Here is an 11859-nt window from a genome sequence, read left to right on the forward strand (position 1 = left end):
ATTTTCAAAACCGCAGGCAAGAAACCTAATCTTGAGAATGTTTAGCCTCTCAATACTAGACTTCTCACCTACCTGGATAATCAAGCTCACCTGAGTCAGTGGACAGAAGGGAGTGTAAGGATTAAATGTAAGAGGTGCCCAATGGTCCACCTAGTCCAGAATTTTGTCTCCAACAGTGGCAAGAGGGGAAATGCCGGCTAAGGAGGGGGCGACTCATTGCCCTTACTCCTCCAGCATCCAGAGCTGTTGGATTAGAGGGTGTGTTAGAGAGTAATCCCTGCTTCAGTCATTTTAATATCCACTTCCTCTGCAGAATGATCCAGGGAGGTTGTGTAAGAAGTTGGAAGTAGTTTGAAGCCTGCCAATAGGAAACAGTAAGCACAGGCTGTGAATAAGCATTGGTTCTTCTCTGACAGTTAAACACCCATAGCAATTGGGGATCCAGGCTAAAGTGAGCAGGTTTCATTTTTATTTCAAGATATTTGAATGTGTCAGTACTCACATGTTGCACAGTAGCTTATTTATTGGAAAACTTGACCAGGAAATCTGTGTCTTCCACAGCACTGGAGGACACAAACAGGCAGCCTGCATATTCCAGGCAAACCCCGCTATTGTCAGACTGCACATTAGTCTCGGGGATAGCCGCTGCCACCCCGTTGAAGCAGAGATAATTCTGCGGTTAGTAGTACGAGGTTTAACAACCTGGAAGGGAGAGCAAATGGAAAGGAGCATGACTGGTGCTTCAGGCACTCAGGTGCGAGGGCAGAGGGAGGCAGCCCTGCTGAAGTGGTCCCTCAGCTGCACAATGCCTAACTAAAGCTGCAGAGGTACACATCTCCTGAGGAGGAGGAAGGTGGCACCCCTAAATGCCTCCTTTCCCTTTGAGGTCCCTAATCACAAGTCTGCAGTCATTCTACCATTTGCCATCCCATGAGCCTGTAACATTCCCACTCGTGGCTGCACAGCGGTCCGGGATCAACACGGAGCAATTGTGCTGGCCATTAGAGTGCCCCGCAGCTCTATTACCATAGTATAACTTCTGCTGACAGGAGCACTGATCCCAGGTTTCACACTACCTGCTTACTAGGAGGCTCTTCAGAGTGTTAGGATCTTGTACGCAAGGTGAGCAACTCTTCCTTTTTCCCTGAATGGACTAGGTACTGATGATTCTTAGGGATGTTTGAAGCTTGTCCTAACGTTTCCTTCTAAAGGTCTGGACAGTATTTAAGCATTTCACAGCCAAAGTCTGGATTGCCGCATGGGAGAGGAATGCTGGCCCAGAATAATTCTGAGAGTTGCTGGATCTCACTTCAAGCATCCATGAATTTCCAGACTGTTGTGGTGTCTAGACTGTTACTACTGGTACAATCAGTCTGTACTGCTGTCAGGAAAAAAAAGTGCTTACCCCTGCTCAGCTCCTAAATTAAAGCAGGCAGGATTTACACGTATTTTTGCTCTTCTGAATGACAAAAGCAAACGTCCTAAATCTTATCTATGGTCACTTAATCCAAGTGTCAAGCACTCTTGGAACTTGAACCAATTACATCATTTATTTGAAAATCTTGACCCTGGACTTTTGTGGGGGTAGGAGTGCAGCTGCAGCCTCCTCACATGCAGAGGAACGGAACCTGAAACAAGTAGTTAAACAGGCTCCTCGCAATGCCTGAAATGTCTTCAACATGTATTGAGCTTTAAATAAAACTTGCTCTGCTCTTCCCTAGCCATATAAAGGGCTCCATTTTTAGCCTTTGTTCCAACTGTTACGTGCTGCCAGAGAAGGCCGTCTTAGTACAAAATCCACTGATGTAAATGAAGATTTTTCTTTTTTCCATTGCTTTCAGTGCACTGTGGATCCAGTCCTAGACAGATAACTAAAATTATCTCGACAGGATAAAGTCAGTGCAGCCAGCTCTGTACGCCCCTGCCCCTCTCCTTTTCCTCCCCTCCCCACCCTTTGTTGCATGGCTCACACTCTCACCTCAAGCTGAGCAGCTGAGTGCCAACCGGTCTAACAAGAGTTGGGGTGAGAAATTTGTCTTTGATGCGATTTCTCCATCCCTTTTTTAGCCTGCGCTTGAGGCCGTTAAGTCTGGATTGTCTCAGATGGCTCCGGTCACAATCAGATACCTTGCAAAAAAATTTTCAACTTGCAAAGTATGGTCTAAGCTTTTACAGTTTCCAGTTGAAGTTGCTTCACCAGAATAGGACTGCTCGATGTTTTTAGGCAGGGCTTTACCGGTCCTGCCTCTTATTCTTTATCATCGTTGTCATTGCCGCTTGGGCCCTCAGCTCCCCCATCCCTCACCTTCCCCCCCAGACCTACGAGGCTGCTGGTGCAGACGTTTGCAACCTTCGCCCTCCGCCGGACCCTCGTCCCCGGGGCCCGCAGCGACGTTCCGCGCTTCGTGCAAGTGCCACCGTGTGCCTAAGGAATGCCTGGGCCGCGGGGGAGAGGAAAGGGGGAGCAACCGTGGTTCCAAAACGCCGTCCGCAGCAGCAATGCCTCACCGCCTGCCTTCTTGCTGCTGCCCCCTGAGTGGCAGCAGAGGCCATTACGATGCCGCCGCGTAAAGGCGCGTTGCGTTGCGTGACGGCGCGGTAAAAACTGCGAGAAGCTTCGGAGGATGAATTTGAAACGCGAGGGACCGCAGTAGCGGCGGTGACCGGGATGCGAGGCCTGCGCTTTGGCTTTAGAGGGCAGGGCACCGCTTGGCATGTCCGGCGCGGGGCTAGGCCTTTCACTTACAGCTAGGAAAATCGAGGGTTCGTTTTAAAGGCTTCCAGATTTTTTCCGGGGTATTTTGATAGTAAGGTTAACACTTCAGTACGGTTTTACTTCCACTTGCACGAACTACCGGCATGAGCACTGTTCAAGGTGTACGTAGGCGCTCTCGAAATGAGCTTTTTATTGGTTTCTCGAGGGATCCTAATCAAACAGGGATGCAACTGTTCACGTGTATGAAGCCCCAGAATCCACGCGCTTATCCCTGTACGTTTTCAGCCTGAGCGCGGCAGCGCTCTCCCTCGTTGACTCCGGGTGAATTCTTCCTCTGCCCTTTCTTTTGCGCAGGGGTCCGTGCAGTCGTTCACGCCGTCTCCGGTGGAGTATCATTCCTCGGGGCTCATATCCAACTCCCCGGTGCTTTCGGGCAGTTACAGCAGCGGCATCTCTTCGCTCAGCCGCTGCAGCACGTCGGAGACGTCGGGCTTTGAAAGCCAAGGCAGCGAACCGCCGGTGACTGTCCCAAGCTACGGCGTTCCCGAGGAGCCTGTGAGAAAAGAAAGTAAAACCCCGCCGCCTTACAGTGTGTACGAGCGGACTTTGAAACGCCCCGTTCCTCTACCTCACAGCCTCTCCATCCCGCCCGCCGCGGACCCGCCGGCCCTGCCGCCCAAGCCGCAGCTGGTCCGGCCAAACAATCTGGAAAACAGCGGCCGGAGGACTGAGCAGGTTCCCCGGCCCAGGCCTCTGCCCCGCAAAGTCTCTCAGCTATGAGAAGAAACGCCTTTGTATTTAATCGCAACCAGTTCTTTCCCGGTTAAGAAATAATATTTTTTAAAAATGGTGGAACGTGTTTAGTTAGGCACTTTAATGTTTTGCCCACCTTTTCTTTCGAGTAATTACGAAACGCTTATTAATATTATGTTGCACATTTGAAATGAAATTACTAATTTGGGTTGCCAGATATTATAGGAAGCATGACTGAGAGGATTTTTTTTTTTTAATTTTCATGGTGGTGAATACTGATAAATGCTTTTATTTGTACTTTATTTTTATTTTAAAAAATTAAATCTAAAACCCTACAGCTCTCATCTGAGTTAGCCGAATGCTTCTTACAAAATGCAGAATATACTGACTGGATCTTTACTACTAGAGATAAATGCACGCTTTCTAACAAAGTAGTCTGTAGACTAGGATGTTTCTGCAAGTAGGCTGAAAGTTGTTTCTCTTATCTGATGAACAGGTTGGTCATTTCAAATGTCTGTGGAAAAACTGAGATATAATGCAAGTTATACTGCAGAGAACTGTTGTAAGAATGTGGTTTGGAATCTTTGAAACACACGCTTGGTTTATGTTATTTTTAAGATGGAAAAATACCTGCATTTCATTCAGCGTACAGCACCGTTCTGGTGAATCTTGATAAGGTTTTGTGCCATTAGTGTATTGTTGTACCAGACGCATCCTTTTCTTTTTGAGGTGCAATTTACTTTTATTCTTCCAGTTAATGTTTTTTTTTGTTGTTTTTGTTTTGTTTTTTAAAAAGCTAGCAGTTTGCTAGTGGAGGCTCTCTGCTCTTTTTGAAGGTTCACCCTAAAATACAATCTGTGTATGAAATAGGTACAAATCAATTGTTCATTTAAATTGTGTACAAGAATCAGTACTGACTAGTACCGAGGCAATACCCTCAATGAACAAATTTTTAAAAGTACAAATTACTGGTTATCGATCAATAAATTTCAAAAGCTTAATTGCAAAGGTCATTAGTAATTCTGTAAAAACCTAGCAAAAATTCTGAACAGCTCTTTGGATGTGTACGTACCAGTGGAGTCAGGTTTTGGATTTGCTTTTTAGCTTGAGTTCATCACCATCATCTTTATTGCAGAGGAATGGTGTTTGGCCTTAGGTTGTATTTTAGTGACTGGCATCTGAAGAGCTCTGGAAAGCTAATGCCAAGCCGTAGGAATGTGGAGGGGAAAGAAAAAAAAAAAAAAAAGCAAGCACCTTCTGTATGTATTTTTGGTATCCTCTTTCTTTTACTAACTGTTTAACATGTGCTTGGGAACAGATGTGTGAACTGCATTTTAAATCATGCTGTTAAAAATATTCTCCCTCTTTTGTTGGGAAGCTTATGTTCATTTTAGCTGTGTTTTATTTGTCGATAGTTTAACTGGAAGAAAGTGACCACTTTTTATATTCTCTCAATTAAACCTTCAGCAGTTATAAGCTGTTGATGGTAGTTATAGAGGTTTTCTATAATAAATGTTCAAGTATTTTTGTACATAATTGGTAAATTTTAATAAGGAGTGTACCATTATGTGAAAAAGAAGCAAACAGTTGTGTATGCAGTAAGATTGTTATAATTATGCCAAATACTTTATGTATGGAAAAAAGAATATTTGTAAATATGTGCTTTTAACAATAATTCTGCCATATTGACTTTACAATTTTGAATGTCAGAAAAAATTAATATATGTTAAAATATTTATGTTTTAGTGAAAGTATTCATAACTTGAAAAGGAACATGAATTTTAGCTTTGTATCTTGCTGCTTTCAAAGTCTGAAGTTCCTTGAACTAGCTCTTGCTTTCTACTATAACATTTTTGTGTCTGTAACCACATCATAAAAGGTGTAGAAGGCTACATATTTATGCTGATATAAAGAAGTAATGCCTGAGATTTAAATAAGGTGTCACAAGTAAGATAACAAAGCTACTTTGATTTTTTTTTTTGACCCCTGTGTAGTTTAATAGGTTTTGTTGACTAGTGCTTGAGCACAGTATGAATCAGTGTTACTAGCTCCTGAAGCCTTTATTTTTTTTATTTCTGGCAGTGAGCAGAGTGGATGACTTTATCATTTGCGTGCATTACTGAAGTCAGCTTTGCAGCAAAACATTTCACAAAGTTTCTGTTTACCTAGACACTCATATTGGTTGCTGCATAATGTTAATATGGAGTAAAAGGACTTGATTAATCTTTACAGTACAACTTGTTTTCTACAGAATGGGAGATTATAATTCAGTTTGTCACGGAGTTAAAGTTCTGACTCCTTGTCTTGCTAAATCCAGTTTTCTTTCTGTTAAAAGTCTCCTGATGGATCTAGTTTTCTCCCTATTGGGATCCGTAATTGCTTTGTGAGACAACGTGGAGAGTATTGACCTGCTCTTCTGAACAAATGAAGAATGTAAAATTTACTAGGAGAGTTCACTGTAAATTAACCTGCATGAGCGCTCTGTTTTTATAACCATGACGTCAGGAATACTGTGAACGATAGCAGACGGTGTAAAATTGACAGAGTACTCTAAAACCGAGCTGACACATTTTCTGCTTAGCCAGTTTTGACAAATTGATTCTGTAGATCAGCTTTTCAACCTGATTTCCTATAAAAAATGTAGTATGAAATTTTGTTATGTATGTTGCAACACCCAACGCTTGAAAACCTAATGTAAATAAAGGTCTCGTTTGAATTTTATGTATTATAAATGTAGTTTTATCGCTTTCTGGATGACAGTGAGTAATACAGAAGCTCATATAGAAGGACCTATGAGAAAAAGTTGCTGTTACTACTCAATAGCTTGAATGTTAGCCAACGTATGTGTAATAGGTAAGATGATCTTCTATTTAAACACTGCATTTGAGATGCTGGTACCTCTGGGGTGCCACAGAAGCAACTGCAAACTGGGCTGGCTGGCTTCGAAATGATGCAATTCAGACTGGTTCTCATGATGGGCTAATACCTCTGTAGTGTGAGTGAACTCAACTATCATGATGTCTCAAGTCAGATCATAGCCAATAGCCTGTGTCCTGAAAGAAGCACAAAGCTGAAGTGACCCCTTGATAGGAAAGGTTTCGGGGTAGCGCAGGTATGGCCCCGTTCAGATGGAACAGGGTGTAGCTACGTGTAAATCTTCTGTATGGAAGTGGCACCTCGCCCTCCTGCCTGACCGGTCTTGCTCACAGATTGTCCGACAGTGTCTGCAAAAAGCACAGTGACTGAGCAAAAAGGCACCAGTAGGCAGGAGTCGATGCCTGAGGTATAAACGATGAAAAGCATCTTGTTTTGAGCGTAACCGTCGTCAGCGAGGCAGGTAGCAGCATTGTATCAGTAACCCCAGGTGCTGACAGACGCAGCTCTTTGCTCCAGAGCTCTGTCGGTAGCCAGGTTCTCCCACAACACTCTGATGATCCAGGTAGAGCCTTGATGTACGCTCGCCAAAGGGCAAAGCCGCATCTGCTGGGGCAGCGTGAAAGGATGGTCACTGCAGGAGCCCTTGAGATTCTGACCTTGAACCAGATTCTGCAGGAGAAAGCCCTTTCCATATTCATTTAGTTTGTCTTTGTCTTCTCCTTGTCATTTTAATTCAGCTTTTGACATATATTTCATATAAGGAACTAGGATGATTAGTTACTCTGGATAACATTAACAAAAACCCCTTGTGATTAAATGGCTAAAATATGCAAGCCTTAGGAATATGAAAGGTTTAGAGCTGCATACCTCATGTGTGCACAAAGCATCAGGATGGAGTGACTCTTCCTGGGTGGTAAAATAAGGCTGCTGAAGAAAGAACATTAAATATTTAAAAAAATTGGATTGCTCAGTAAGGAGCTCGGTGTGCTTGTAATGACAGGCTGGTGGCTTTGCAGACTGCAGTGGGGACAGAGCCTATGACACGAGCCTCCCAGGCACGGCTGGGTGAACTTACCCAGGTTAGAACTTGTGTTAAGGATACAGTTCATAACTCCTCTCTAGCTGACTGATGCTGGGGCTGTATTTATTTCAGGAAGACTGTGTTAGAAGAAAGGAAAAAAAGGTGAACAGTTGAAAAAGGAAAAAAAAAAAGGGGGGGGGGGCAAATAAAACTTAGGCAAAACCATTGACGGCTAGATAATTAATCCAAGTATGTTTTCACCCAGCCAGGAAAAATAATAGTGAGAGAAATTGAAATGTTAGCTGAAATTGAAGCATCAAATACATTTCTTCAAGCTATTGTAGCATGATTGTATACTGGCTGAACTGCTGATTGAGCTGAAGGGGGCAGAAGAGAAGCTGGATAGTCCTGACAAAACACAGTTGGGTTTTTTGTTGTTTTGTTTTTTTCTTTTTTTCCAGAGGCTTTAGGTGAGGTTTTTTTGTCTTTTACTATGGCTTACCAGAGGACAGAGAAGGCTGACTGCCGTAAGCTGCAAGGGCAAAGAGTTTCAAAATTGCAAAGCCCTGCAAGATCTTAAAATATTTCCCTGGCTTTGCTAAACAGTTCTTTTCTTACCCCATTGTACATAATTGGTAGTGTATTTTGCAATGAACATCTCGGTATTTTAGGGAGCAAATCTATATCCAAATTTCATAGGAAATAGCTGCTCTGATAGCTCATAAGCTGCTGAAATTTTGGTTATACATTTCAATATGTTTTACATCATTGATTTGCTACTGGTATTAGATCCACTAGTGTATTTCAATTTGTTCCATTGCCTTAGGAATTATTTTGCAGAGGGATTCTCTGCATTACATTCTTGCTTATTTGTGACAGACTGCTATCGCTGCTCTTTTTCCTTGACCTCACTGAGTTCCCTTGAAGTGTTCCCTCTTGCTTTTCAAAAGAAAGGTCGTCAGCGAGGAGCTGCTTCAACCTTTCCCGTGGGGAATATTTCAGAAGTGCAGCCCGAAGGGACGCAGCACAGGCACGCATCCGCTCCCAGGGGAGGATCACAAGGGCCTTCAGAACAAAAGCTGGGGGGCAAGTTTACCTGTAGGAGTTTGTGTTCATGGACCTAGCGATAGCTCAAGGACAGGGACTAAACTAATTTACTAAAACCAGGAGGTGGGGTGTAGGTAATGTCCTGCACGGACTAAGCTTTGATTAGGGTGAAACTCAGTCCCCTCGCACCCTGTAAATGGAAACCTTTTGCCTTGGTTCCTGATTTTCTTTTCACAGAAAAAATAATGCCAGGTAGATACACTTTTTTTTTTTTTTTTAGGGGGTTGCTGAGCATGGGATAAGGGGATACAAACCACTCCTGTACAGGGAGCAAAGAAACGCTGGATCTACGCTTTAAGCCAAAGATGACTTGAGCCCATTGCTCTGAGTCTTTGGCCCAAAAGACTGCTATTCAAGGGACATATCTTGTGCAATGATTTGTCCTTCTATTCTGAATAGGCTCTGGTAGAGCCAGAGCAAAGAGCTCTGTAGAGCCGGCTGCCCCTGCTCTTGGAACTCCCGTGCCAGTCTCATTTTTGCCATCTGTTGGAAGAGGAGGGCTTGCGGCAGGTGTGCCGTCTGGAGCAGAGTCTGCTGCAGCCTAACCACTGTGCTTGGTTTTGAGACATTCAGTTGACCTTTGTAAATACGGTGCCATGGTAAATCCAAGGATGTGATACAACACCCAGTAAAATGAATGCAAAGGTTCATATCGGCATTTTTAGAAACTGGCATGTGTCCAAGAGGAGTTGGGTGAAAGCAGCTGGTATGGAATGAATTTAGCCCCACCTGAAGAAAATAAAACAGTCTAACACTGACCACAATACACTTTACAATGAACAAAATACATCAATAAACTCAGCTATTTTTTTTTTCAGCTAGTGCATTAGGAGATGAAGCAACAAATATTACCGTGCTGCGCTCTTCTCAGGCCATTAAGTGCAGCAAAGGAAGATTGTGCACGCTGGACAGAGGATTTTATGTTGCCAAGGAGAGTTTTCCTGTATCTGCAGTCCCCCCTCCAAGTTCTGTCTCAGAACTGAAGCGCATCCTGTCAATACCCCTAAAGCTATAATTCAGTGGAGTTTTTATAGCTGTGAAACCTGAGCTGCATGTTGATAAGCAAGCAAAATCAAAGCAAGTCGTAACCTGCTACTTTGAACATGCAGACAGGGCCTATAGGGGAGCAAGCGGCAAGGAGGAAAATTGTTTTTCAGGTCATAAAGATCTGTTTTGGCTTCTGGAATATTTGCAACTTTTTAAGAAGTGCTGGATTTTTACCATGTACTTTACTGGGTTTTCCCCCCCTGTGTGAGATAATGCCAGTGAGTGGTTTTCTCTGGTGTCCATGTAGGTTTGAATTATGTTGTTCTTCTACCTAGAGAGGATGGATTTTCTTGGGGGTTTTTCTCAATCCTGTGCAGAGAAAGGGTAAGACAGAAGAAAGGAGAAGAGAGGAAAGATTGTGGTCAGTGCTATGTGATCTATTAGTCATGTTCAGAGAAGTTCTCTAGCTAGCCCTTGATCCCAAGCCTTCAAAGGGTAAAGATCAGTTCTAAATTGTGAATTTACTACTTGTTTGAATGTAGATTAAAAATAGCTTCCCCATCCTAGAAAAGAGCCAACAGCGCTCCAGGGAGCAGATTGTGTTTATGAATTACACCAAGCCCATGAGCACCTCCAGCGTTCGCTGTAATACCCCAGAAGTACCTGAATGGGAAAGGATAGCCACTGAGAGACAGAGGTTCACACCTTGTTCTTTAAGAGTTGTATTTAATTCCTGCTCTTCTTCCCCCCATGCCCAAATCTGCCTGGCTGAAGTCACAAAGAATCATTTCACAGAATCACAGAAGGGTTGAGGCTAGCAGGAACCTCTGGAGGTCATCAGGTCCAACCCCCTGCTGAAGCAGGGCCACGTAGAACAGGTTGCACGGGCCCCTGTCCAGGCAGCTTTTGAATATCTCCAAGGATGGAGACTCCACAGCCTCCCTGGGCAACCTGCGCCAGTGCTCGGTCACCCTCACAGTGAAAAAGCAGTTCCTGACGTTCAGAGGGAACCTCCTGGGTTTCAGTTTGTGCCCACTGCCTCTGGGCCTGTCACTGGGCACCACTGAAAAGAGCCTGGCTCTGTCTTCTTTGCACCCTCCCTTCAGGTATTTACAAACATTGATGAGATCTCCTGAGCCTTCTCTTCTCCAGGCTGAACAGTCCCGGCTCTCTCAGCCTTTCCTCACAGGAGAGATGCTCCAGTCCCTTCATCATCTTCACAACCCTCCATTGAACAGTCTCCAGTATGTCCATGTCTCTCTCTTACTGATTTCTCCATGAAAAATATGTCTTGTAACCACAAAATGGATTGGACGGAAAAAGTACCACCTCGGCAACAGTTTTCTTTGTCAGAGCGAATCCCACCAGGAGTACCTGTGCCGGCCGGACTCGCTGATCTTACTGGAGGCTGCGTGGCTGGTGTGGGTGAGGGGAGAGGAGTTTGCAGGGAGAAGGAGCTGACACGCGGGGGAAGCAGGGCTTCCAGAGCCACTTCAATGGACCTGGGTTCAGCAGGTTCCTGCACCGCTCCGGCGGAGCAGCAGGGGTGCCAGGAGGAGTTCCACAGCCCGGCCGCTCGCTGCTGGCCCCTCACCACACGCACGCAAGGACAAAAAATGGGCGAGCTCCGTCTTGCTGTGGAAAGCGTGCTTCTGCACGCGCCTCCGACACGGTGAAGTGCGGACGCAGATGTGCACCACAGCACGCTGCCCTCTCGTACTCGGCGTCCTTACTGCTGCAGCAGCGATGTGCTTGCGGTATGTTGAGTATCACAACTAGTTGTTTTACCTGCAGTGAGCTGCAGCATTGTAAAGAACAGTTAAAATGTCAAATCGTAAAACAAAATTGCTATTTATCATTCTCACCAGCTCTACGCTTATTTAGCGTGAGAACTGGGAAACTTAGCGGATTTTGCAAATTCTCTTAGCGAGCCTTTCCTGGTTCAGTGCTATTTTTATTGAAGACGTCGCCAGCCCATCTTGCAAGTGAAGCTTTTAGCAGTTGTGCTAGATGAAACCAGGCACAGCTTGAATGACAGGTCTTCGATACTGTATTGGCTCATTAGAGAGATTTGTATTCCATGCTGAGCTGAAGGAAAGGGAGTGACCTGGGAGACTCCGAGCAGGCACTAAACTGCGGAAACAGCAGCAGAAACGACAGCAGATGGCAGGGTCAGCTCGTTAACTGCATTCATCTAATTGAAGGCTTCCCATATATTGTCAGGTAACAATAAAAAAAATAATTTGTCAGAAATTCTACCTGGTCATAATTGATCATCATTAATAAAACTGTTCCAGAACAGGCTGCCAAAATCTCAGCTATGGTCGCGTAATTCAAACTAATTAGCAAACGACAATTGCCGAGATGAGTTGCTTTGGTTGGGTGACAAAAGGAACCA

At 44.4% G+C, this 11859-nt stretch overlaps 1 protein-coding gene across 4 annotated transcripts in view; it reads left to right on the forward strand.

Annotated features, from left to right (window-relative positions):
- The window catches only part of DOCK4 (dedicator of cytokinesis 4), a 253381-nt gene extending 247191 nt beyond the window's left edge, over positions 1-6190 (forward strand). For all 4 annotated transcript variants that reach the window (XM_069802123.1, XM_069802125.1, XM_069802124.1 and 1 more), the window contains one exon: positions 3071-6190. In XM_069802123.1, coding sequence (XP_069658224.1) covers positions 3071-3496 — 426 coding nt within the window. In that variant the 3' untranslated portion in view covers positions 3497-6190. The remainder of the gene's footprint in view (positions 1-3070) is intronic.
- The last annotated feature ends 5669 nt before the right edge of the window (positions 6191-11859 follow it).

The sequence above is a fragment of the Haliaeetus albicilla genome, chromosome 14 (assembly GCF_947461875.1).
Source record: "Haliaeetus albicilla chromosome 14, bHalAlb1.1, whole genome shotgun sequence".
Taxonomy (NCBI): domain Eukaryota; kingdom Metazoa; phylum Chordata; class Aves; order Accipitriformes; family Accipitridae; genus Haliaeetus; species Haliaeetus albicilla.